Below are 26,931 nucleotides of genomic sequence, written 5' to 3'. Positions count from 1 at the left end.
CATGCTGTGGAGGGTACCTTCTAGTGGTATTCATGCTGTGGAAGGTACCTTCTAGTGGTATTCATGATGTGGGGGGTACCTTCTAGTGGTATTCATGCTGTGGAAGGTACCTTCTAGTGGTATTCATGCTGTGGAAGGTACCTTCTAGTGGTATTCATGCTGTGGAGGGCACCTTCTAGTGGTATTCATGCTGTGGGGGGTACCTTCTAGTGGTATTCATGCTGTGGAGGGTGCCTTCTAGTGGTATTCATGCTGTGGAAGGTACCTTCTAGTGGTATTCATGATGTGGGGGTACCTTCTAGTGTATTCATGCTGTGGAGGGTACCTTCTAGTGGTATGCTGTGGAAGGTACCTTCTAGTGGTATTCATGCTGTGGGGGGTACCTTCTAGTGGTATTCATGCTGTGGAAGGTTGTTTCTAGTGGTATTCATGCTGTAGAGGGTACCTTCTAGTGGTATTCATGCTGTGGAAGGTACCTTCTAGTGGTATTCATGATGCGGGGGGTATCTTCTAGTGGTATTCATGCTGTGGAAGATACCTTCTAGTGGTATTCATGCTGTGGAAGGTACCTTCTAGTGGTATGCATGCTGTGGGGGTACCTTCCAGTGGTAATCATGCTATGGAAGGTACCTTCTAGTGGTATTCATGCTGTGGGGGGACCTTCTAGTGGTATTCATGCTGTGGGGGGTACCTTCTTGTGGTATTCATGCTGTAGAATATACCTTGTAGTGGTATTCATATTAGCAACAGACCATATGGGCTAAAGCTGATTAAAAATAATACTCAGCTTCAGTAGTATAAGAGGGTCCAAGAGCCAGAATCCAACGATGCCCATTGAAGTAGGAGCTCAGACGAGATTTCTCTCAGAAATCTGCGAGTACGATACTGTACTGATTATTTCACACAAATCTGCGAGTACAATACGGGTTCAGTTAAAGAAAAAATTGCGAGTACAGTACTGCTTCTGTTACATAGAATTCCGAGAGTACAATATTGCTTCGTTTACACACAAATCCGAGAGTACAATATTACTTCTCTTACATACAAATCCGAGAGTACAATATTGCTTCTTTTACATACAAATACGAGAGTACAATATTGCTTCTGTTACATACAAATCCGGGAGTACAATATTGTTTCTAGTACACACAAATCCGAGAGTACAATATTGCTTCTGGTATCAATCGCATCTGCTAGAAAAATGACAGGATGGATAATGAGAACCTTCAAAACTAGGGAGGCCAAGCCCATGATGACACTCTTCAGGTCACTTGTTCTATCTAGGCTGGAATATTGCTGCACACTAACAGCACCTTTCATGGCAGGTGAAATTGCTGACCTAGAAGATGTACAGAGAACCTTCACGGCGCGTATAACGGAGATAAAACACCTCAATTACTGGGAGCGCTTGAGGTTCCTAAACCTGTATTCCCTGGAACGCAGGCGGGAGAGATACATGATTATATACACCTGGAAAATCCTAGAGGGACTAGTACCGAACTTGCACATTAAAATCACTCACTACGAAAGCAAAAGACTTGGCAGACGATGCAACATCCCCCCAATGAAAAGCAGGGGTGTCACTAGCACGTTAAGAGACCATACAATAAGTGTCAGGGGCCCGAGACTGTTCAACTGCCTCCCAGCATACATAAGGATTACCAACAGACCCCTGGCAGTCTCCAAGCTGGCACTGGACAAGCACCTAAAGTCGGTTCCTGACCAGCCGGGCTGTGGCGCGTACGTTGGTTTGCGTGCAGCCAGCAGTAACAGCCTGGTTGATCAGGCTCTGATCCACCAGGAGGCCTGGTCACAGACCGGGCCGCGGGGGCGTTGACCCCCGGAACTCTCTCCAGGTAAACTCCAGGTACACAGAAATCCAACAGTACAACATTGCTTCTGGTACACACAAATCCGAGAGTACAGTATTGCTTCTGGTACACACAAATCTGAGAGTTCAATATTGTTTCTGGTTCACACAAATCTGAGAGTACAATATTGCTTCTGGTATACACAAATCTGAGAATACGATATTGTTTCTGGTACACACATCTGACAGTACGATATTGCTTCTGGAACACACAAATCTGAGAGTTCAATGTTGCTTCTGGTACACACAAATCTGAGAGTTCAGTATTGCTTCTTGTACACACAAATCTGAGAGTTCAATATTGCTTCTGGTACACACAAATCTGAGAGTTCAATATTGTGTCTAGTACACAAAAATCTGAGAGTACAATATTGCTTCTGGTACACACAAATCTGAGACTACAATATTGTGTCTGGTACACACAAATCTGTGAGAACAATATTGCTTCTGGTACACAGAAATCCAACAGTACAACATTGCTTCTGGTACACACAAATCCGAGAGTACAGTATTGCTTCTGGTACACACAAATCTGAGAGTTCAATATTGTTTCTGGTTCACACAAATCTGAGAGTACAATATTGCTTCTCGTACATATAAATCCTTGAGTACAATATTGCTTCTGGTACATACGTGTCCGAGAGTTCAATATTGCTTCTGGTACACACAAATCTGAGAGTTCAATATTGTGTCTAGTACACACAAATCTGAGAGTACAATATTGCTTCTGGTACACACAAATCTGAGACTACAATATTGTGTCTGGTACACACAAATTTGAGAATACAATGTAGCTTCTTGTACACACAAATCTGAAAGTACAATATTGCTTCTGGTACTCAAAAATCTGAGAGTACAATATTGCTTCTGGTACACACAAATCTGAGAGTACAATATTTTGTCTGGTACACACAAATCTGAGAGTAAAATATTGCTTCATGTACACACAAATCTGAGAGTACAATATTGCTTCTGGTACACACAAATCTGAGAGTATAATATTGTGTCTGGTACACACAAATCTGAGAGTACAATATTGCTTTGGTACACACAAATCTGAGAGTACAGTGTTGCTTCTGGTGCACACAAATCTGAGAGTACAATATTGCTTCTGGTACACATAAATCTGAGAGTACAATATTGCTTCTGGTACACACAAATCTGAGAGTATAATATTGTGTCTGGTACACACAAATCTGAGAGTACAGTATTGCTTTGGTACACACAAATCTGAGAGTACAGTGTTGCTTCTGGTACACACAAATCTGAGAGTACAATATTGCTTCTGGTACACACAAATCTGAGAGTACAATATTACTTCTGGTACACACAGATCTGAGAATACAATGTTGCTTCTCGTACACACAAATCTGAGAGTACAGTGTTGCTTCTGGTACACACAAATCTGAGAGTGCAATATTGCTTCTGGTACACACAAATCTGAGAGTACAATATTGCTTCTGGTACACACAAACCTGAGAGTACAATATTGCTTCTGGTACACACAAATCTGAGAGTACAATATTGCTTCTGGTACACACAAATAAAGAGATTCTGACATTTATAAACACTTGCAATATATTTTTCAAGTCAAATTTAAATTGTAACGTAACTCGATGTTTGGACACGATAATATTTTTGAAGTGTGTTTATGATAGCTGACGGCAAACATATGCAACATGTGAGTGTCAGTGTAGCTACAACACTAACACATGTAACGTGTCAGTGTAGCCACGACACTGGCACATATAACATGTGAGTGTCAGTGTAGCCACAACACTGACACTTGTAGCACCTAAGTGTCAGTGTAGCCACAACACTGACACTTGTAACACCTAAGTGTCAGTGTAGCCACAACACTGACACTTGTAACACCTAAGTGTCAGTGTAGCCACAACACTGACACTTGTAACACCTAAGTGTCAGTGTAGCCACAACACTGACACTTGTAACACCTAAGTGTCAGTGTAGCCACAACACTGACACTTGTAACACCTAAGTGTCAGTGTAGCCACAACACTGACACTTGTAACACCTAAGTGTCAGTGTAGCCACAACACTGAAACTTGTAACACCTAAGTGTCAGTGTAGCCACAACACTGACACTTGTGACACCTAAGTGTCAGTGTAGCCACAACACTGACACTTGTAACACCTAAGTGTCAGTGTAGCCACAACACTGACACTTGTAACACCTAAGTGTCAGTGTAGCCACAACACTGACACTTGTAACACCTAAGTGTCAGTGTAGCCACAACACTGACACTTGTAACACCTAAGTGTCAGTGTAGCCACAACACTGACACTTGTAACACCTAAGTGTCAGTGTAGCCACAACACTGACACTTGTAACACCTAAGTGTCAGTGTAGCCACAACACTGACACTTGTGACACCTAAGTGTCAGTGTAGCCACAACACTGACACTTGTAACACCTAAGTGTCAGTGTAGCCACAACACTGACACTTGTAACACCTAAGTGTCAGTGTAGCCACAACACTGACACTTGTAACACCTAAGTGTCAGTGTAGCCACAACACTGACACTTGTAACACCTAAGTGTCAGTGTAGCCACAACACTGACACTTGTAACACCTAAGTGTCAGTGTAGCCACAACACTGACACTTGTAACACCTAAGTGTCAGTGTAGCCACAACACTGACACTTGTAACACCTAAGTGTCAGTGTAGCCACAACACTGACACTTGTGACACCTAAGTGTCAGTGTAGCCACAACACTGACACTTGTAACACCTAAGTGTCTGTGTAGCCACAACACTGACACTTGTAACACCTAAGTGTCAGTGTAGCCACAACACTGACACTTGTAACACCTAAGTGTCAGTGTAGCCACAACACTGACACTTGTGACACCTAAGTGTCAGTGTAGCCACAACACTGACACTTGTAACACCTAAGTGTCAGTGTAGCCACAACACTGACACTTGTAACACCTAAGTGTCAGTGTAGCCACAACACTGACACTTGTGACACCTAAGTGTCAGTGTAGCCACAACACTGACACTTGTAACACCTAAGTGTCAGTGTAGCCACAACACTGACACTTGTAACACCTAAGTGTCAGTGTAGCCACAACACTGACACTTGTGACACCTAAGTGTCAGTGTAGCCACAACACTGACACTTGTGACACCTAAGTGTCAGTGTAGCCACAACACTGACACTTGTAACACCTAAGTGTCAGTGTAGCCACAACACTGACACTTGTAACACCTAAGTGTCAGTGTAGCCACAACACTGACACTTGTAACACCTAAGTGTCAGTGTAGCCACAACACTGACACTTGTGACACCTAAGTGTCAGTGTAGCCACAACACTGACACTTGTAACACCTAAGTGTCAGTGTAGCCACAACACTGACACTTGTAACACCTAAGTGTCAGTGTAGCCACAACACTGACACTTGTAACACCTAAGTGTCAGTGTAGCCACAACACTGACACTTGTAACACCTAAGTGTCAGTGTAGCCACAACACTGACACTTGTAACACCTAAGTGTCAGTGTAGCCACAACACTGACACTTGTAACACCTAAGTGTCAGTGTAGCCACAACACTGACACTTGTAACACCTAAGTGTCAGTGTAGCCACAACACTGACACTTGTAACACCTAAGTGTCAGTGTAGCCACAACACTGACACTTGTAACACCTAAGTGTCAGTGTAGCCACAACACTGACACTTGTGACACCTAAGTGTCAGTGTAGCCACAACACTGACACTTGTAACACCTAAGTGTCAGTGTAGCCACAACACTGACACTTGTAACACCTAAGTGTCAGTGTAGCCACAACACTGACACTTGTAACACCTAAGTGTCAGTGTAGCCACAACACTGACACTTGTGACACCTAAGTGTCAGTGTAGCCACAACACTGACACTTGTAACACCTAAGTGTCAGTGTAGCCACAACACTGACACTTGTAACACCTAAGTGTCAGTGTAGCCACAACACTGACACTTGTGACACCTAAGTGTCAGTGTAGCCACAACACTGACACTTGTAACACCTAAGTGTCAGTGTAGCCACAACACTGACACTTGTAACACCTAAGTGTCAGTGTAGCCACAACACTGACACTTGTAACACCTAAGTGTCAGTGTAGCCACAACACTGACACTTGTGACACCTAAGTGTCAGTGTAGCCACAACACTGACACTTGTAACACCTAAGTGTCAGTGTAGCCACAACACTGACACTTGTAACACCTAAGTGTCAGTGTAGCCACAACACTGACACTTGTAACACCTAAGTGTCAGTGTAGCCACAACACTGACACTTGTGACACCTAAGTGTCAGTGTAGCCACAACACTGACACTTGTAACACCTAAGTGTCAGTGTAGCCACAACACTGACACTTGTAACACCTAAGTGTCAGTGTAGCCACAACACTGACACTTGTAACACCTAAGTGTCAGTGTAGCCACAACACTGACACTTGTGACACCTAAGTGTCAGTGTAGCCACAACACTGACACTTGTAACACCTAAGTGTCAGTGTAGCCACAACACTGACACTTGTGACACCTAAGTGTCAGTGTAGCCACAACACTGACACTTGACAAAAAAGTAGTGTAAGATTCCTAACTTTTATTATAAAGTTTTATATACTGATGTTGATTCATGACATGTACGAGCTCCTCTGTTTATAGTATATATATATATATATATATATATATATATATATATATATATATATATATATATATATATATATATATATATATATATATATATACATATATATATATATATATATATTACTATTATTATTATTATTATTATTATTATTATTGAACTACTAGCATCACTACTGCCATTGACTACTACTACCCATCAACACCACCACCACCTCTCCGTTATCCAGTTCCAACAGCATCACCACCTCATTACCCGCCATCTTCTAAGATCACCCATCAACTACCACGACTACCACCTATCACCCCATCAGCTACCACGACTACCACCCATCACCCCATCAGCTACCACCACCACCCCCATCGTCCACCACCACCCACCACACGTACATTTATAAGTTACTCTCTGTATAAATCAAATAAACAATACTCAATTTATCACCCGATTGTTAACACTGGTAATACTCTAATAAAAAAATAATATTATGTCAGAATCTCCACCACTTAGTCTACCACTTACACCTTAAGTGCAGCTCTCCTTACGGTAGTAATATTACGTTAACTTAATACATAATGAACTGTGAAGAAGAAACACAACTTGAAGAGCCAGCTTTTATTGGGACGTTTAGTTCTGTGTAGAACTTTATCAAGACATGAGAGAAAGAGAAATTTGAGAGAGAAGGGGAGGGATAGAGAGAGAGAGGTGAAAGAGAGAGAGAGAGAGAGAGAGAGAGAGGTGAAAGAGAGAGAGAGAGAGAGAGAGAGGGTGAGGTGAGAGAGAGATAAAGTTTTAAACAGAGTGAAACGTTGTCCCAGTTACAGAATGTTCTGCAACGTTTGATTTTTATTCACTGTTGTCTGCAGTGTGCCACTGATGCAGGTGAAAGGCTTTTGATTCAAGGACTTAGAACGAGATTTTCATTCCTCGAATCAGCTCTGATTGTCTCCCTTTTCTGGAAGCACTGTTTGGCCCCTCTAAATTTAGTGCTTCGCCGTGACTGTGATCATAACTGGAGGTTGATAATAAGACACTTGTGCAACCAGTAAGTACCCTATTTTCCGGCATATAAGGCGCACGACAGAAGTATCATAACTGTAAATCAGTAATCGTTAATTACCCTCTTACTTTACGCTAAAGCGTAACCCAAAGTTTACCCTTGACCCTGCCCTTGAGTATATAAAGCGCAGGGTGATTTTCCAAGCTTTTTTTTTTGGGGGGGGGGAAAGGTGCGCCTTATATGCCGGAAAATACAGTAGATGTATTTCTGTTACTACTCGATCCGAGAAAGGTGTCCCCGTATTGCATAACCCAGCCCCCTCTACCTCAGTACACACGATAGCCATAATGTAGAATTCGCTGTAAGTTTCTAATGTAGTTAAATATTAGTGTTGAAGGATTGAAGTAAATCAGAAGAGACTTTCACAAGTTATCATATTTAAACTAATATCCCAGTTTCTTTAAAAAAAAAATGATCAAATACACTTGTCAAAATTAATTAAAAGTTTCACTCAGAAACACTAATTTTGAAGATTATCTGACGAGGCATTCTCTTGTCTTCTCAGAGGTACCTATATCCTAAAATACACAAGCACATTAAGTCTGAAGCCAAAAAAGTTGTATTATGAAGCCATCAGCCCTGAAGAATTAAAAGCAGTCGGGCTCAGAAATCGCATTAAAATCAGTAATTCAGTTTTCTTAATGTCTTCCACAAGAAAAAAAAAGGCAAGTTGAGACCGACAGTTCAAAGATCAAAATCATTGTCCAAGTAAGGCTGACCAGTGTTTAATGCTTAAGTAAACTTTATTTAGGCTTTGGGTGCATAAGACATTTTTTTTATACTGGTCATAAGGTCACACACACTTATACGCACATAAAAAAATATATCATATAGATTTAACCGAAGAAAACCCGATAAAATTACACGCTGACATATTTCTCTTCAGAGGAGACATTCTTCACTTATTAAATGAAAAGCAATTTGCATAAATTGGCACATTAAGAGGCACGTAAATCTACCTTGTCCATAGTTACTATCTGACCGAAGCTCAGACCTCTACCACTCATTTGTCCTCAAAGATTTGTTAAGTTATACCGTGAATTAAGGAAAGCTCCTAGACTTTACCTTACGAAACAGTTAAAGGTAATGCGATAGTAGTTATGGACAAGCTACTTTATAGTGGAGAAAATGAGCATAATATTAGAAGACAGGGGAACTTACGTGCCCCTTAAGATTACACAATCGAAAATCAAGGGAAAAACTTCCTTTAAGGAAAACACGTCAACACTAATAGTTTGAACTAGATCGAAGCATGTATTATTCAGTTACTGCATAGAATCCAGAATAATTTACACCTTCTTAACCTACTAATCTTTAAAACCGCCCTCGCCCCATTCCCTAGAAAAAGTGTTATTCGTTTCATAGATTTGTCACTTATTTCAGAGTGCTAAACCCGTAGATGTTACATAGCGCCTGGGAAATGGGAGACATTCAGAGTCAATCCAAGGAAGGTGAGAATAAGTATATTTCCTTTAATCAACAACCTTTTATCAGCATCAAGGTATCCCTTCTAAGGAGACATACTCTAATTATGTAATGCAAAAAACTATAAAATTTCAGTATTAAAAGTGGCAAAATGGCACCTGGCAAGCTTCTTTTATGTAGATTAAACGAGTCTTGAAATGTTGAAGCCCATCACAAGAGGATTTCCAGAGCTATCATGAGGAAATTAATTTCGGGAATAATCTAAGTAAAATTACACGGAAAACACCTGCACGTGCCAGTTGTTGCACGAACCTTCCCATGGTTATAGTACGTCGCGGTTGAACAATTTGCAGTGATTGGATAAGGCGTTCTGAAGTTATAAACGAAAACTTTTGGAGGAAGTTAATGGGAGACAAGAACACTATACCTTACAGTATGAGTGACCGCCTCTAGCATAAATTCGTACAAAAGTTTAGGGGCTTTACATACAGCGTAGCTCCTTTTCTCCCTACAGTCCCCTTGTCTGTGACTGCTATAGAAGTTCCTGATGTCGTGTCTGGACTGTCATTTGTCTCTCTAATCTGTTTCAGGTTTTTTAGTTCCTCTTCTAAGCACTGTATCTTATCTTCTGCTGCTAAGACTTGTAGCCCCCACTTCCTGCTCTCTTGTGTGTGTGTGTGTGTGTGTGTGTGTGTGTGTGTGTGTGTGTGTGTGTGTGTCGTACTGATTAAGCCGGACTTGCCGAATAGTCCGAACTCCATTAGAAATTAAACTTTTCCAAATTTTTTTTTTAGATATATAGCTATTTTTTCGCTAACAATTATATAATATGTTAGGACAAAGCTAACTTAGAAACCTCACCTAACGTCCCTGAATCTAACACATATTTTACTTAAATTCTGATATATATATATATATATATATATATATATATATATATATATATATATATATATATATATAAAGTCAATCCACGGGGCTGGAAATCTTTTAACTCAAGTACTTTCACACTTCTCAGTGCATCATCAGGAACTGTGCAATGTTACAAGGCAGCAACAGAAAGATTGAGGGGAAGTTTTTTTCTCAGAGTAGCGCAACGAAGGTTGACACCAGCCACAGTCAGTGTGAGGCAGCGGTCTGTGTGTTCTCACTGGAACGTGGAGAGAGAGAGAGAGAGAGAGAGAGAAGTACCTGATACTATCAGCACCACCCATTACCACTACCACTGACTACTGCTACGACTACCACCACCACCATACACCAACCAACATCCTCCATCACTACCATCACCATCACCAGTCATTTCCACCCACCAAACAGCACACACCACCACCACCACCACCACCACCAACACAACAACAACAACAACAACAATGGATGAGGCGCTGTTCGTGCCAGTATCTATTATTTGTGGACATTAATATGAAGATGCGCGATAAATTAAATTACAGGGAGATGATGAGGCTAATAACCAATTATGATGTACCACACTCGTCTCAGTGGTGAGGGTGGGCAAGGGTGGAAGAGGGAGAGTGGGTGAGGGGCAGGGGTGGAGTGGGTGAGGGGCAGGGGTGGAATGGGTGAGGGGTAGGGGTGGAGTGGGAAGGGGCGAGAAAAATGGGAGACAGAAGGTGGTGGAGAGAGTGATTGGGGAGTTGCAGGAGGAAAAGGATGGGTAGAGGATGGAAAAGGGAATAGGACGTGGAAGAAGGATTAGGAGATAAGGAAAGAAAATTGGAGGTGTTGTGGTTTTAAAGGGAGGGAGGGAGGGATCAGAAGTTAGTGAACATGGCTTGGGTTTGTCTTGCAGTAAAGAGTATGCAGTCCAATCATCTTTTTAAGTCTTGCCTGAGCTCTTGAAGCCTGTCGTAGGCCTTTGTTAAGTTAAAGGCCTGACTTGTCATTCATAAATCTACTGTGGTGTTCTTTATTATTCTCAGCATCTTGGGTGGGATAAATGTCAACGATACTGGGTACTCAGCTGTTTAATTTGCACTATGGCAGTCATTTTCCAGATATCTAATAGTGCCTCAGCCTAGTGTTTACTGTGCTAAAAATCTTGGCAAGAGAAAACTGGAGCAGTTCCTGACTGAAATACGAATCAAAAATGATGTGACGAGTTTGTTGGCTTGCACGCCGCGTGCAGCAATAGCCTGGTTAATCACTCACTCAAAAAAGGGAAGTCTGGCCTCTCGAAATATCCCACGAAGTATCTCACAAGTAATCGTTTTGCTTAGTGCTTTATTTCCTCATATTAATACCCAAGGTGATGTAGGTTTTATCAGGTTTCGATGCTTTTAATATGTCAGTTCGCCTCAGCTCTTTTGTTTTTTGTCTTTTTTTCTGAATTGAAGATTATTTTCAGGTCACATTTATTTTGACATGTCAGGCTCTGGCAGGAAGAACTTTAGGATTTGCTTCGGATTTCAGGTCATGGGAAGGAGGGGGCGGTGATAGAGTGCCATTGCTTGGCACTGTTTTAAGAAATGAAGGAATAAATGGATATTACCTGGAGTCAGAGGGGGTCAATGTCTCCGCTTCCCTGTGTGTGACCTGGCCTCGCGGTGGATCAGGGCCTGATCAATCAGGCTGTTACTGATGGCCACACGCAAACCGACGTACGAACCGCAGCTCGGCTGTCAGGTACTGATTTTAGGTGTCTGTCCAGCGTCTTTTAATAACAGCCAGGGGTCTATTGGTAATCCCCCTTATGTATGCTGGGAGGCAGTTGAACAGTCTTAGGCCCCTGACACTTACTGTGTTGTCTCGTGGCGCCCCCCTGCTTTTCATTGAGGGGATGTTGCATCTCCTGCCAAGTCTTTCGATTTCGTTGGGAGTGATTTTCGTGTGCAGATTTGGGACTAGTCCCTCTAGGATTTTGTAAGTGTTTATTATATTGTATCTTTCTAGCCTGCATTCCAGGTAATACAAATCAAGGGACTTCAACCGTTCCCAGTAATTTAGAGGCTTTGTCGTTCTTATGCGTGCCATGAAAGTTCTCTGTACATTCTCCAGGTCTGCAATTTCACCTGCCTTGAAATGGTTCATTAGTATAAAGCAATATTCCAGCCTAGAGAGAACAAGAGATTTGAAGAGAATCATTATGGACTTGGCATCCCTAGTTTTAAGGTTCTCATTATCCGTCCTATCATTTTCCTAGCAGATGTGGTAGATAAGTGCATCGTTGTGTTTTTTGAAAGTGAGATCCTCTGACATTATCAGTCCCATGCCCTTCACATTAGTTTTTCGCTCTATTGTGTGGTTGGAATTTGTTTTATATTCTGATACAGTTTTAATTTTCTGGAATTTTCCATATCGGAATAATTGGAGGTTCTCTTCATTGAACTTCATATTGTTTTCTGGGGCCCATTGAAAGATTTGGTTGATGTCCGCTTGGAAACTTTAAGTGTCTTCGATGTATGACACTGTCATGCAGATTCCGGTGTCATCCGCAAAGGAAGACACGGTGCTGTGGCTTACATCTCTATGTAAGATTTGAGGATGAGGAACAGGATGGGGGTGAGTACTGTGCCTTGCAGAAAAGAGCTCTTCACTGTAGCCGCCTCAAACTTTACTCTGTTTACTCATTGTGTTCTATTTGTTAGGAAGTTATAGATCCATCTATCAGCTTTTCTTGTTATTCCTTTTATCACGTGTTTTGTGTGCTATTACACCATGATCGCACTTGCTGAAGACTTTCGCAAAGTCTGTGTATATTAAATTTGCGTTTTGTTTGTCCTCCAGAGCATCCAGGACCTTGTCATAGTGGTCCAGTAGTTGGGATAGGCTGGATCGGCCTGCTCTAAACCCATTCTGTCCTGGGTTGTGTAACTGATGGATATCTACGTGGGTGGCGATCTTGCTTCTTAGAACCCTCTCTAAGATTTTTATGATACGGGATGGTAGTGCTATCGGTCTGTAATTCTTTGCAATTGCTTTACTGCCACCTATGTGGAGTGGGGCTATGTCTGTTGCTTTTAGTGATTGTGAGATGACCCTTGTGGCCATGCTCCCTCTCCATCGAATGCTAAAGGCATGTGAAAGGGGCTTCTTGCAGTTCTTGATGAACACGGAGTTCCACGAGTCTGGGTCTGGGGCAGAGTGCATGGGCATTTCATTTATTATTCTTTTTTCAAAGTCTTGTAGTGTTAGGATAATATCAGAGATTTTTTAATGGACCATATTTTGAGTCTCGGTCATAAAATTTTTTTATTTAGATTGTCGACTCTTAGTCTGGTTAACAGCTCACTAAATGTTGAGTCATATGGGGACATTTTTTTTTATTTCGCTCATTTCTTTGCTGTTATCTGTGTCTTTAGTATCTCACTCATTTCTTTGCTGTCATCTGTGTAAGTCCCATCTCATCTAAGCAGGGGTCCAATACTGGATGTTGTTTTTACCTTAGATTTGGCATAAAAAAAATATTTTGGGTTTCTTACAATTATTTTTATCGATTTAAGTTCTTCCTGAGTTTCTTGTCTCCTGTATGATTCCTTAAGCTTAGGTTCGATATTTGTTATTTCTCTGACCATGCCTCCTTTTGTATGTCAGATATACTGGCCCCTTGCAGCAGCTCTGTGATTCTTCGTCATCACCTGTATAGGGAGCACCTCTCTCTTTCTGGTTTATATCTTCTCTTCCTTTTTCTTAAAGGAATGTGCCTTGAGCATACCTCAAGTGCCACAGAGTTAATTATTTCTAGGCGAAGGTTCGGGTTCGTGTTGTTTAGGATATCTTCCCAGCTTGTTTCAATTAGGACTTGGTTGACTCGATCCCATTGTATGCTTTTGTTATTGAATTTGGTGAAGGCACCCTCATAACTATCACCTTTTGCTGGTCAGGAGCCCTGTGCATACATGTCTGTACCTCTTATTATATTGTGATTTGAATGTATTGTCTTTGATACTATAATATTTCGTATCAGGTCATTATTGTTAGTGAAGATAAGGTCCAGTGTATTTTCCAATCTTGTTGGCTCTATTATTTGCTGGTTTAAGGTGAATTTGTCGCAGAGATTTAATAGCTTATGTGTGTGTGAATTTTCATCTGAGCTGCCTCCTGGGGTTATCTCTGCTAAAACATTATTTGCTACATTACTCCATTTTAGGTGTCTTAAGTTGAAATCACGCAGCAGCAAGATGTTTAGGGCAGGAGTTAGGAGATTTTTTTTAGACAGTGGTTAATTTTCAAAAACTGTTCCTGGAATTGTTGGGAGGTTGGAATATTTTTTTTTTTGTGAATTACACACTATTTATGCGACTATTAATTATATTAATTACTTACATTAATTATAATAAAATAATTATATTATGTAAATTGTTGGGAAGTTGGGATATTTTTTTTTTTATGTTTTTTTGCGAATTACACATTTTTTATGCGGCTATTAATTATATAAACATTCTTGTATAAATATTATTAGTAGTGTAAATACGTTCTTCAGCTGTGTGAATAACACTGTGCCACCACAAGCCTAGAAGTAAACAAACACATTAATTTCAACTCAAGACTCTCTACTATTTGAACTTCTTGCTCCTTGAATTTAATCATATTCCTACAGTGTATTTATAAACCTAATGTGTGTCATATATTTTTGTGTTTATGATACTGCGGCATATTTGTATGATATCAAGTCATTTTTGAGACCCAAGATTTGAAGAGCAAACTGAGGTCAGGGTTCTTGTATGGTCCGAATATGTTTATCTTTTTTTGATTTGCGTATATAACGTGTTTGTTTTATTAATATCAAAATTAAAGTTTTCTTATTCAATACAATTTAGGCATGTAGATGAATGGTTCAGAGAACCGACATGTTGATAAATTAAACGCATGTGCAACTCTTGGGTATCTTTATTGAGGAAACGTTTCGCCACACAGTGCTTCATCAGTCCATACAAAGGAGAATCTTGAAGAACAGGAGGAGAATGAGGTAATCAGTCCCTCAACCTTGAGTCGATGTGGTCAGTTCATCAAGATTGATGTGGTCAGTCCATCAAGATTGATGTGGTCAGTCCATCAAGATTGATGGACTGACCACATCGACTCAAGGTTGAGGGACTGATTACCTCATTCTCCTCCTGTTCTTCAAGATTCTCCTTTGTATGGACTGATGAAGCCACTGTGTGGCGAAACGTTTCCTCAATAAAGATACCCAAGAGTTACACATGTGTCTAATTTATCAACAATTTAGGCAGTGTGATAGTCCTTTGTACTTGCATTTTCTTTGTATTGTAGTAGGTCTCACCTCAACAGTTTTCTTTCCTTGTCACTGGTGTACATTCTCCATCGAAATTAACGGTCAGATATAGTGCGACTTGCAGGTGCAAACAGTTATGTTCATAAGATGTCACGGTGGATAAAAGCTTTCCAGATTATCTTCAAAACAAATCGTATGGGCTGCATTGAATGGAGCTGCTGCTGGAGGAAGCAGCACCAGCAGATCAGCTACTGTAACATAAAATCTACCTTATCCCAACCTGTGTCTATTTGTGTGATAATTTAGCTTGTATCTTTAAAAGGGAGCAACGCTGAGTAAAAACAACAGTTAGATAGTGTTGTCAGGCCACAAGTGGAAACTCAGACACTTAAAGCAGGGAATTCCTTCACAATGAGCTTGATAAAGTACTTGTTAAAGCCTCCACTGTTGGTGAAACGTCATAAAATAAAGGTGCTCCTACTTAAAACAAATGTGCTCTTGCTTAAACTGTCTCTAAATCAAATTTTACAAGAAATAAAATATTTGATGCCGATGAAAGTACAGAATACACACCGACTTCTAGATCAAACGACGATATCATACAAACTCATGAGGAAGCGTTAGGGGCACGTAAGTTCCTCCGTCTTCTAATAATATGCTCATTTTTCCCCTATAATCTACCTTGTCCATAATTACTCTCGCATATTCTTTGTTTCGTAAGGTGAAGTCGAGGATCTTTCCTTAATTCATGGTATAACTTAACAAATCTTTGTTAAGTTATACCATGAATTAAGGAAAGATCCTGGACTTCACCTTACGAAACAGACAAAGCATATGCGAGAGTAATTATGGACAAGGTAGATTATAGGGGAAAAATGAGCATATTATTAGAAGAATGGAGTACCTACGTGCCCCTTAAATCAGTCAGGGTTATTCAGTGCCTGGAAAATAGGAGATAATCAGAAGAGAGAGAGAGAGTAGTTCAAATCCATTGGATCACGAGCCATTCACTAGTATCAAGGGACTTCCCTTGAAAGGCTATTTGGTAGGTGATTCCATGATTTACCGCCAACTAGTCGAATCTTGTGGTTGGAATTCACAGCATTACCAAAAAAAATTCTACTTTTCATCAGCTGGAGTTGACGGCATACTTAAAGACGAAGAGGGATTGCAGACAAATCTATTTTCGTGAAGTATGTAGGTACAAACGAAGTTAAGAATGAAAGCTGTGAATTTTGGGGTGAAGAATTTCAGAGAAATTATTCAATAAGTAAATGCTAAAAGTTACAATATAATAATTTCATAAATCCTGCCAAAATTCCAACAGAAAGGTCTAGGATCTACGTCTTTAAAGAGTTAATGGAGCATAACTAGGCATATATTTACAATTTATTTTATCTGTTACAAGCAAACTTATTTTCACTAATAAGATACCTTGATATATCACATTGGTTACTGTACTGTCTATTGATATTCCTCAATAAGTTGGCAGGCACCTAGTATTCAAGAGAGCAACGACAAGGCTGACACTGTGCATTTATTTTGATCATTGTCTCTTGATTATATATTGAACTGCCAAAAGTGCTTGTACCTGAACCTAAGCCGGGCTACTGCAACATCCGTGAATGTTTGTCAACGTACATGTCATAAAGTTATAGATCTGCTCAGGCTTCTCATCGCATTCTTATGGTATTCAGAGTCTTTATTTACTTCTCTCCTAAAACTGATCTTAATGCGGAACACTGATAGATCAAGGTTATATTGGCTTGTCCATTCAAAGTACTTTCTTGGGCTAATTTGTCAGCTATATTTTGTGGGAATAATTCATAGTGAGAAAGAATCCATAAGAAGTGGACATTAAATCCTTTCTCCCTGAAGGACAAGCTTTCAATATGTGACCAACACCATTGATGCCATTAACTCGGTCTCTTATCTTAAAGTACTGTAGGGGACTGCAGGAGAGGTGGTATAGGCTTCGATAATTAACCATATACTACAATAATGCACAATATTTTATATTACAATAATTCACTCTTATTTAAAAAATGCAAAAGTTTCGTTGGTTTCCCAAGTTCATAGATTTAAATTGTTTCAAACCTAGAAATTTTATTGCGGAAAAAATACATTACAGGCGTAGCTGATTCTTAGACCTACCTAACATGAACTAAAGAACAGAAAGTTATTCCTGTTTTTTTTCAGTTATAAAACGTTTTGCTGATAATGGAACCGTGTTATCTGCTACATAATACACACATTAAAAATTAATCCCCAATATATATTTTTAATATATTAATTAAAATCAATGAATATTCATGTACAGAATTAATTTTTTTAATAATCTGCAGACACCTGACGCATAACTGCATAACTGCACAGCGGAAATGAAGAATGACTGCAATTTGCCAGTGTCTGTATGGGGGCGAGACATTATATTCTAATTCTGGGCTGTGTATAGTACATGAACGTCTTAGAATTATTGTCGAGAAAGGTCATTACCTAACTGATTGAACATTGAAATGGTATAAAATACCGACAGGTTGTTAGATAAGACACACATGCAACAGTTAGGTATGTTAGGTAAGACACATATGCAACAGTTAGGTATCTTTATTATGAAACGTTTCGCCTACACAGTAGGCTTCTTCAGTCAAGTACAGAAAAGTTGATAGAAGCAGAAGATACTTGAAGTCGATGTAATCAGTCCATCACCCTTAAAGTTTTGAGGTGGTCAGTCCCTCAGTCTGGAGAAGAGCATTGTTCCATAGTATGAAACAATATGGAGAAGTCAAAAAATTGATTGCAGGTCTGTACCAAGATACCCTTGTGTTGCAGTGTCTGACAGATTGAACATTAAAATGGTATAAAATACCGACAGGTTGTTAGGTAAGACACATATGCAACAGTTAGGTATCTTTATTATGAAACGTTTCGCCTACACAGTAGGCTTCTTCAGTCAAGTACAGAAAAGTTGATAGAAGCAGAAGATACTTGAAGTCGATGTAATCAGTCCATCACCCTTAAAGTTTTGAGGTGGTCAGTCCCTCAGTCTGGAGAAGAGCATTGTTCCATAGTATGAAACAATATGGAGAAGAAGTGGAACAATGCTCTTCTCCAGACTGAGGGACTGACCACCTCAAAACTTTAAGGGTGATGGACTGATTACATCGACTTCAAGTATCTTCTGCTTCTATCAACTTTTCTGTACTTGACTGAAGAAGCCTACTGTGTAGGCGAAACGTTTCATAATAAAGATACCTAACTGTTGCATATGTGTCTTACCTAACAACCTGTCGGTATTTTATACCATTTTAATGTTCAAACAGTTAGGTATCTTTATTTCGAAACGTTTCGCCTACACAGTAGGCTTCTTCAGTCGAGTACAGAAAAGTTGATAGAAGCAGAAGATACTTGAAGACGATGTAATCAGTCCATCAAGGGTGATGGACTGATTACATCGTCTTCAAGTATCTTCTGCTTCTATCAACTTTTCTGTACTCGACTGAAGAAGCCTACTGTGTAGGCGAAACGTTTCGAAATAAAGATACCTAACTGTTGCATGTGTCTTACCTAACATAATTACCTAACTGATACTGACTAATTGCTTAATATGTCAATGAGATATTCATAGGAATTGACATCGAAGCCTCATATGAGCTTCCAAACTGCGGCCTACACTGGCACGTTTGTGCCAGATTAAAGGCATACAGTGATGAGGCATCTGTTGTACCTACGAACTTATATCATTAGAACTTATATCATTAGTCAAACTTAACTATCTGAAGTATAGTTTTAGGCTAGATGCTAAACTTACTAGTAGGTCGCAGCTTAACTAACTTACAATTAAGTCCTAAGGGGGAAGTATGGCAATGCAGCTGCCTCTGTGTGGCTGGGGAAATGAATGAGACACCTTCTGTTCCCCCACTAACCCCATCGCCCATCTAGAGCCCCCCATCCCACTTGTGACCTTTGTCTAGAACGGGGAAACACTAGTTTTCCCACAATTCTCTGTTAGTCAGCCTGGAGATTATCTTTCCCGTGGCCCAGCCTCAGACCAGGCATTGTAAATTGGAATGGAAGTATTATAGGATTAGGAACCATTAAAAACTGTACAGGAAAGTAAAGGTATGCGTACACTGAATGTAAGTAAAAATATGAACATTAGAATGGAGGAACACTGCAGAAAGCCTACTGGCCCATACAAGGCCAGGTCCTTATCAAAACCACCATTATCCAAAGCTACCCGAGAATTTACTCCCGTACCCACGACACCAGTCAAACCCAGCCCCTCCCACTCAAACTCAACCCCTGTTACGTTACCTTAGGTATTTAAGAGCTGTGAATCAGCTGGTTAAGGAACACAGTACACATGGAGATATCATAGTTGTAGTTTGAACTAAAAATGAGGATTTTTGTTAACAGAAATGTTACTGGTTGGTATTGGGTTCAGATCAGGTGAGTATTGTCAAATTACATGGAGTATACCTGTGAGGAAGCCTTTGAATTATTACTTTACTTCACTACCCCTAGAGTTGAATGACTCACACGGGTTTAGCGCCTCGTGTGGACACATTGTGCTGTGAGGAGCCTTCCAGCATGATCCTCGTGTGGACACATTGTGCTGTGAGGAGCCTTCCAGCATGATCCTCGTGTGGACACATTGTGCTGTGAGGAGCCTTCCAGCATGATCCTCGTGTGGGCACATTGTGCTGTGAGGAGCCTTCCAACATGATCCTCGTGTGGGCACATTGTGCTGTGAGGAGCCTTCCAACATGATCCTCGTGTGGGCACATTGTGCTGTGAGGAGCCTTCCAGCATGATCCTCGTGTGGGCACATTGTGCTCTTCAGGTTTGATTGGCTTTGTCTTCCTTGCGTACATTTGCATAGCCTTTGTAAGGATGTCTCCCAGGAAAAAAAAGAAGATAGTATGTTTCAGGGGAAGGCCACGTCAGTCTCCCTTACAATGAGTGTTTCCACTAGCTGGTGACTCTTTCTCTCTCTTTCTCTCTCTTTCTCTCTCTTTCTCTCTTTCTCTCTCTCTCTTTCTCTTTCTTTCTCTCTCTTTCTCTCTCTCTCTCTCTCTCTCTCTCTCTCTCTCTCTCTCTCTCTCTCTTCTCTCTCTCTCTCTCTCTTCTCTCTCTTCTCTCTCTCTCTCTCTTTCTCTCTTCTTTCTCTCTTTCTCTCTCTCTCTCTCTCTCTCTCTCTCTCTCTCTCTCTCTCTCTCTCTCTCTCTCTCTCTCTCTCTCTCTCCTCTCTCTCTCTCTCTCTCTCTCTCTATTTATCTATTTATATATTTCCACATGGTGAAAGTTTCCAGTACGTGGTGACAGTTTCGCGCACCCTCTAAATGACAGTGAACGTACTGACTCAGTGAACGTACTGACTCAGTGAACGTACTGACTCTTAGTGAACGTACTGACTCTCAGTGAACGTACTGACTCCCTGACAGTGAACGTACTGACTCTCACTCTCTCCCTGACAGTGAACGTACTGACTCTCCCTCACTCTCTCCCTGACAGTGAACGTACTGACTCTCCCTCACTCTCTCCCTGACAGTGAACGTAATGACTCTCATTCTCTCCCTGACAGTGAACGCACTGACTCTCCATCACTCTTTCCCTGGCAGTGAACGTACTGACTCTCCCTCACTCTCTCCCTGACAGTGAACGTACTGACTCCCTCACTCTCTCCCTGACAGTGAGCGTACTGACTCCCTCACTCTCTCCCTGACAGTGAATGTACTGACTCTCCCTCACTCTCTCCCTGACAGTGAACGTACTGACTCCCTCACTCTCTCCCTGACAGTGAGCGTACTGACTTCCTCTCTCCCTGACAGTGAGCGTACTGACTCCCTCACTCTCTCCCTGACAGTGAATGTACTGACTTCTCTCTCCCTGACAGTGAACGTACTGACTCTCCCTCGCTCTCCCCCTGACAGTGAACGTACTGACTCTCCCTCACATTCTCCCTGACAGTGAACGTACTGACTCTCCATCACTCTCTCCCTGACAGTGAACGTACTGACTCTCCCTCACTCTCTCTCTGACAGTGAACGTACTGACTCTCCCTTACTCTCTCCCTGACAGTGAACGTACTGACTCTTCCTCACTCTCTCCCTGACAGTGACCGTACTGACTCTCTCGCTGTCAGTGAAAGTACTGACTCTCCCTCACTCTCTCCCTGACAGTGAACGTACTGACTTTCCCTCACTCTCTCCCTGACAATGAAGGTACTGACTCTCCCTCACTCTCTCCTAGACAGTGAACGTAGTGACTCCTGCTCTCCCTAACAGTGAACGTACTGACACTCACTCTCTCCCTGACAGTGAACGTACTGACTCTCCCTCACTCTCTCCCTGACAATGAGCGTACTGACTCCCTCTCTCCTTGACAGTGAACGTACTGACTCTCCCTCACTCTCTCCTTGACAGTGAACGTAGTGACTCCTGCTTTCCCTAACAGTGAACGTACTGACACACTCTCTCCCTGACAGTGAACGTCCTGACTATCCCTCACTCTCTCCCTGACAATGAACGTACTGACTCTCCCTCACTCTCTCCTAGACAGTGAACGTAGTGACTCCTGCTTTCCCTAACAGTGAACGTACTGACACTCAATCTCTCCCTGACAGTGAACGTACTGACTCTCCCTCACTCTCTCCCTGACAAGGAGCGTACTGACTCCCTCTCTCCTTTACAGTGAACGTACTGACTCTCCCTCACTCTCTCATTGACAGTGAACGTAGTGACTCCTGCTTTCCATAACAGTGAGCGTACTGACTCCCTCTCTCCCTGACAATGAACGTACCGACACTCACTTCCTGACAGTGAACGTACTGACTATCCCTCACTCCCTGACAGTGAACGTACTGACTCCCTCGCTCTCTCTCCCTGACAGTGAGCGTACTGACTCTCCCTCACTCTCTCCCTGACAGTGAACGTACTGCCTCTCTCATTCTCTCCTTGACAGTGAGCGTACTGACTCCCTCTCTCCCTGATAGTGAACGTACTGATTCTCCCTCACTCTCTCTCCCTGACAGTGAACGTACTGACTCCCTCACTCTCTCCCTGACAGTGAACGTACTGACTCTCCCTCACTCTCTCCCTGACAGTGAACGTACCGACTCTCCGTCACTCTCTCCCTGAGAGTGAGCGAAGTGACTCCTTCTCTCCCTGACAGTGAACGCACTGACTCTCCCTCACTCTCTCCCTGACAATGAACGTACTGACTCTCCCTCACTCTCTCCTAGACAGTGAACGTAGTGACTCCTGCTCTCCCTAACAGTGAATGTACTGACACTCACTCTCTCCCTGACAGTGAACGTACTGACTCTCCCTCACTCTCTCCCTGACAAGGAGCGTACTGACTCCCTCTCTCCTTGACAGTGAACGTGCTGACTCTCTTTCACTCTCTCTCTGACAATGAGCGTACTGACTCCCTCTCTCCTTGACAGTGAACGTACTGACTCTCCCTCACTCTCTCCTTGACAGTGAACGTAGTGACTCCTGCTTTCCCTAACAGTGAGCGTACTGACACTCTCCCTGACAATGAACGTACCGACACTCACTTCCTGACAGTGAACGTACTGACTATCCCTCACTCACTCCCTGACAGTGAACGTACTGACTCCCTCGCTCTCTCTCCCTGACAGTGAGCGTACTGACTCTCCCTCACTCTCTCCCTGACAGTGAACGTACTGCCTCTCTCTCATTCTCTCCTTGACAGTGAGCGTACTGACTCCCTCTCTCCCTGATAGTGAACGTACCGATTCTCCCTCACTCTCTCTCCCTGACAGTGAACGTACTGACTCTCCCTCACTTTCTCCCTGACAGTGAACGTACTGACTCTCCCTCACTCTCTCCCTGACAGTGAACGTACCGACTCTCCGTCACTCTCTCCCTGAGAGTGAGCGAAGTGACTCCTTCTCTCCCTGACAGTGAACGTACTGACTCTCCCTCACTCTCTCCCTGACAGTTAGCGTACTGACTCCCTCTCTCCCTGACAGTGAACGTACTGACTCTCCTTCACTCTATTTCTGACAGTGAACGTATTGACTCTCCCTCGCTCTCTCCCTGACAGTGACCGTACTAACTCCCTCTCTCCCTGACAGCGTACTGACTCCCACACTCTCTCTCCCTGACAGTGCACTTACTGACTCTCACATTCTCTCTCCCTGACAGTGAACGGTCTACACGTGCTGGTGATCGTGTTGGCCGCGGTGCTGGTGACGGCGGTCGTGTCCTGTGTGTTGGGCCACTCTAAGATGGGCGCGAGACTCTGGTCTCATCGACGCTCCGCCCGCGCCGCCCACACCTCGCCCGCCGCCCACCACCACGCCCACACCATCATCGCACCTACTACCTTCACGCATTCGGTGAGTACCCCTGAACCCACGTCACCACCTACACCCATGTTACTTTCCAACAGCATGAAACCACCACCATGACACCCACACCAGCATGAGACCACCACCATGACATCCACACCAGCATGACACCACCACCATGACACCCACACCAGCATGAGACCACCACCATGACATCCACACCAGCATGACACCACCACCATTACACCCACACTAGCATGACACCACCACCATGACACCCACACCAGCATGAGACCACCACCATGACATCCACACCAGCATGACAACCACCATGACACCCACACCAGCATGACACAACCACCATGACACCCACACCAGTGTTTTACCACCACCATGACACCCACACCAGCATGACACAACCACCATGACACCCACACCAGCATGACAACACCACCATGACACCCACACCAGCATGACACCACCACCATGACACCTACACCAGCATGACACCACCATCATGACACCCACACCAGTATGACGCTAGGACACCCACACCAGTATGACACCAGGACACCCACACCAGCATGACACCACCACCATGACACCCACACAAGCATGACACCACCACCATGACACCTACACCAGCATGACACCACCAACATGACACCCACACCAGCATGACACCACCACTATGGCACCCACACCAGCATGACACCACCACCATGACACCCACACCAGCATGACACAACCACCATGACACCCCCACCAGCATGACACAACCACCATGACACCCACACCAGCATGACACAACCACCATGACATCCACACCAGCATGACACCACCACCATGGCACTCACACCAGCATGACACCACCACCATGACACCCACACCAGCATGACACCACCACCATGACACCCACACCAGTATTACACCACCACCATGACACCCACACCAGCATGACACAACCACCATGATACCCACACCAGCATGACACCACAACCATGACACCCACACCAGCATGGCACCACCACCATGACACCCCACCAGCATGACACCACCACCATGACACCCACACCAGCATGACACAACCACCATGACACCCGCACCAGTGTTACACCACCACCATGACACCCACACCGGCATGACACAACCACCATGACACCCACACCACCATGACACCACCACAATGACACCCACACCAGCATGGCACAACCACCATGACACCCACACCAGCATAACACCACCACCATGACACCCACACCAGCATGACACCATCACCATGACACCCACACCAGCATGACACCACCGCCATGACACCCACACCAGTATTACACCACCACCATGACACCCACACCAGCATGACACCACCACCATGACACCCACATCAGCATGACACCATCACCATGACACTCACATCAGCATGACACCACCACCATGACACCCACATCAGCATGACACCACCACCATGACACCCACACCAGCATGACACAACCATAATGACACCCACACCAGCATGACACCACCACCATGACACCCACACCAGCATGACACAACCACCATGACACCCCCACCAGCATGACACAACCACCATGACACCCACACCAGCATGACACAACCACCATGACACCCACACAGCATGACACAACCAGCATGACACCCACACCAGCATGACACCACCACCATGGCACTCACACCAGCATGACACCACCACCATGACACCCACACCAGCATGACACCACCACCATGACACCCACACCAGTATTACACGACCACCATGACACCCACACCAGCATGACACCACCACCATGACACCCACACCAGCATGACACCACCACCATGACACCCACACCAGCATGACACAACCACCATGACACCCACACCAGTGTTACACCACCACCATGACACCCACACCGGCATGACACAACCACCATGACACCCACACCACAATGACACCACCACAATGACACCCACACCAACATGGCACAACCACCATGACACCCACACCAGCATAACACCACCACCATGACACCCACACCAGCATGACACCATCACCATGACACCCACACCAGCATGACACCACCGCCATGACACCCACACCAGTATTACACCACCACCATGACACCCACACCAGCATGACACCACCACCATGACACCCACACCAGCATGACACAACCACCATGACACCCACATCAGCATGACACCACTACAATGACACCCACATCAGCATGACACCACCACCATGACACCCACACCAGCATGACACAACCACCATGACACCCACATCAGCATGACACAACCACCACGTCACCCACACCAGCATGACACCATCTCCATGACACCCACACCAGCATGACACCACCACCATGACACCCACACCAGCATGACACAACCACCATGGCACCCACATCAGCATGGCACCAACACCATGACACCCACACCAGCATGACACCACCACCATAACACCCACACCAGCATGACACCATCACCATGACACCCACACCAGCATGACACCACCGAGATGACACTCACATCAGCATGACACCACCACCATGACACCCACACCAGCATGACACCACCTCCATGACACTCACATCAGTATGACACTACCACCATGACATCCACACCAGCATGAAACCACTATCGCATCTACATTACCACCACTACCACCCCACAGTCATCACACCCTCAGCACCATCACATCCAGAACACCACACCCACAGCACCACACCCATAGAACCACCACACCCACAGAACCACCACACCCACAGAACCACCACACCCACACAGTACCTCCTCACTCACAGCATCACCACACCCACAGCACCACCACACCCCTATAGAACAACCACCCCCACTCAGCACCACTACACCCACTTAGCACCACCGCACCCACTTAGCACCACCACAGCCACTTAGCACTACCACACCTATAGCACCACTACACTTACAGCACCACCAGACCTACAGCACCACCACACCTACAACACTATGACGATTGTAGCACCACCAAACCCACAGCACTACTACATGGAAATATAAACACAAATGCAGTATAATGTGATCCTTTATTGACAACGTTTCACCCACACAGTGGGCTTTTTCAAGTCACACACGGATCTACCTGGTGTTGGAAGGTACGAGAATATTTATAGTCATGTTCAGAATGTTGAGGTCAGGTGGAGAATGCTGCATCTGATGATCTACCGGGTGGGGTTATAGAGTCTTGGGTAGCTTGGCAGGGGTATTGGACAAGTTGTGAGTAGACCTTCTGCAGTGTTCTATGTTCTTATGTGGGATAGCGATGAAGAAGTTTCTTGGCGAGTGGTTCAGCTATGTTATAGCTGAACTTCTTCATCGCTATCCCACATAAGAACATAGAACACTCCAGAAGGTCTAC

At 43.6% G+C, this 26,931-nt stretch overlaps 1 protein-coding gene across 1 annotated transcript in view; it reads left to right on the top strand.

Moving 5' to 3' along the window:
* Positions 1-26,931, top strand: part of LOC128690040 (uncharacterized) — a 478,844-nt gene that overhangs the window by 72,886 nt on the left and 379,027 nt on the right. The window contains exon 2 of the mRNA XM_053778572.2: positions 23,389-23,582. Coding sequence (XP_053634547.1) covers positions 23,472-23,582 — 111 coding nt within the window. The 5' untranslated portion in view covers positions 23,389-23,471. The remainder of the gene's footprint in view (positions 1-23,388; positions 23,583-26,931) is intronic.

This window comes from Cherax quadricarinatus, chromosome 25, assembly GCF_038502225.1.
Source record: "Cherax quadricarinatus isolate ZL_2023a chromosome 25, ASM3850222v1, whole genome shotgun sequence".
NCBI classification, from domain to species: domain Eukaryota; kingdom Metazoa; phylum Arthropoda; class Malacostraca; order Decapoda; family Parastacidae; genus Cherax; species Cherax quadricarinatus.
This window is presented reverse-complemented; position numbering and strand designations above follow the sequence as displayed.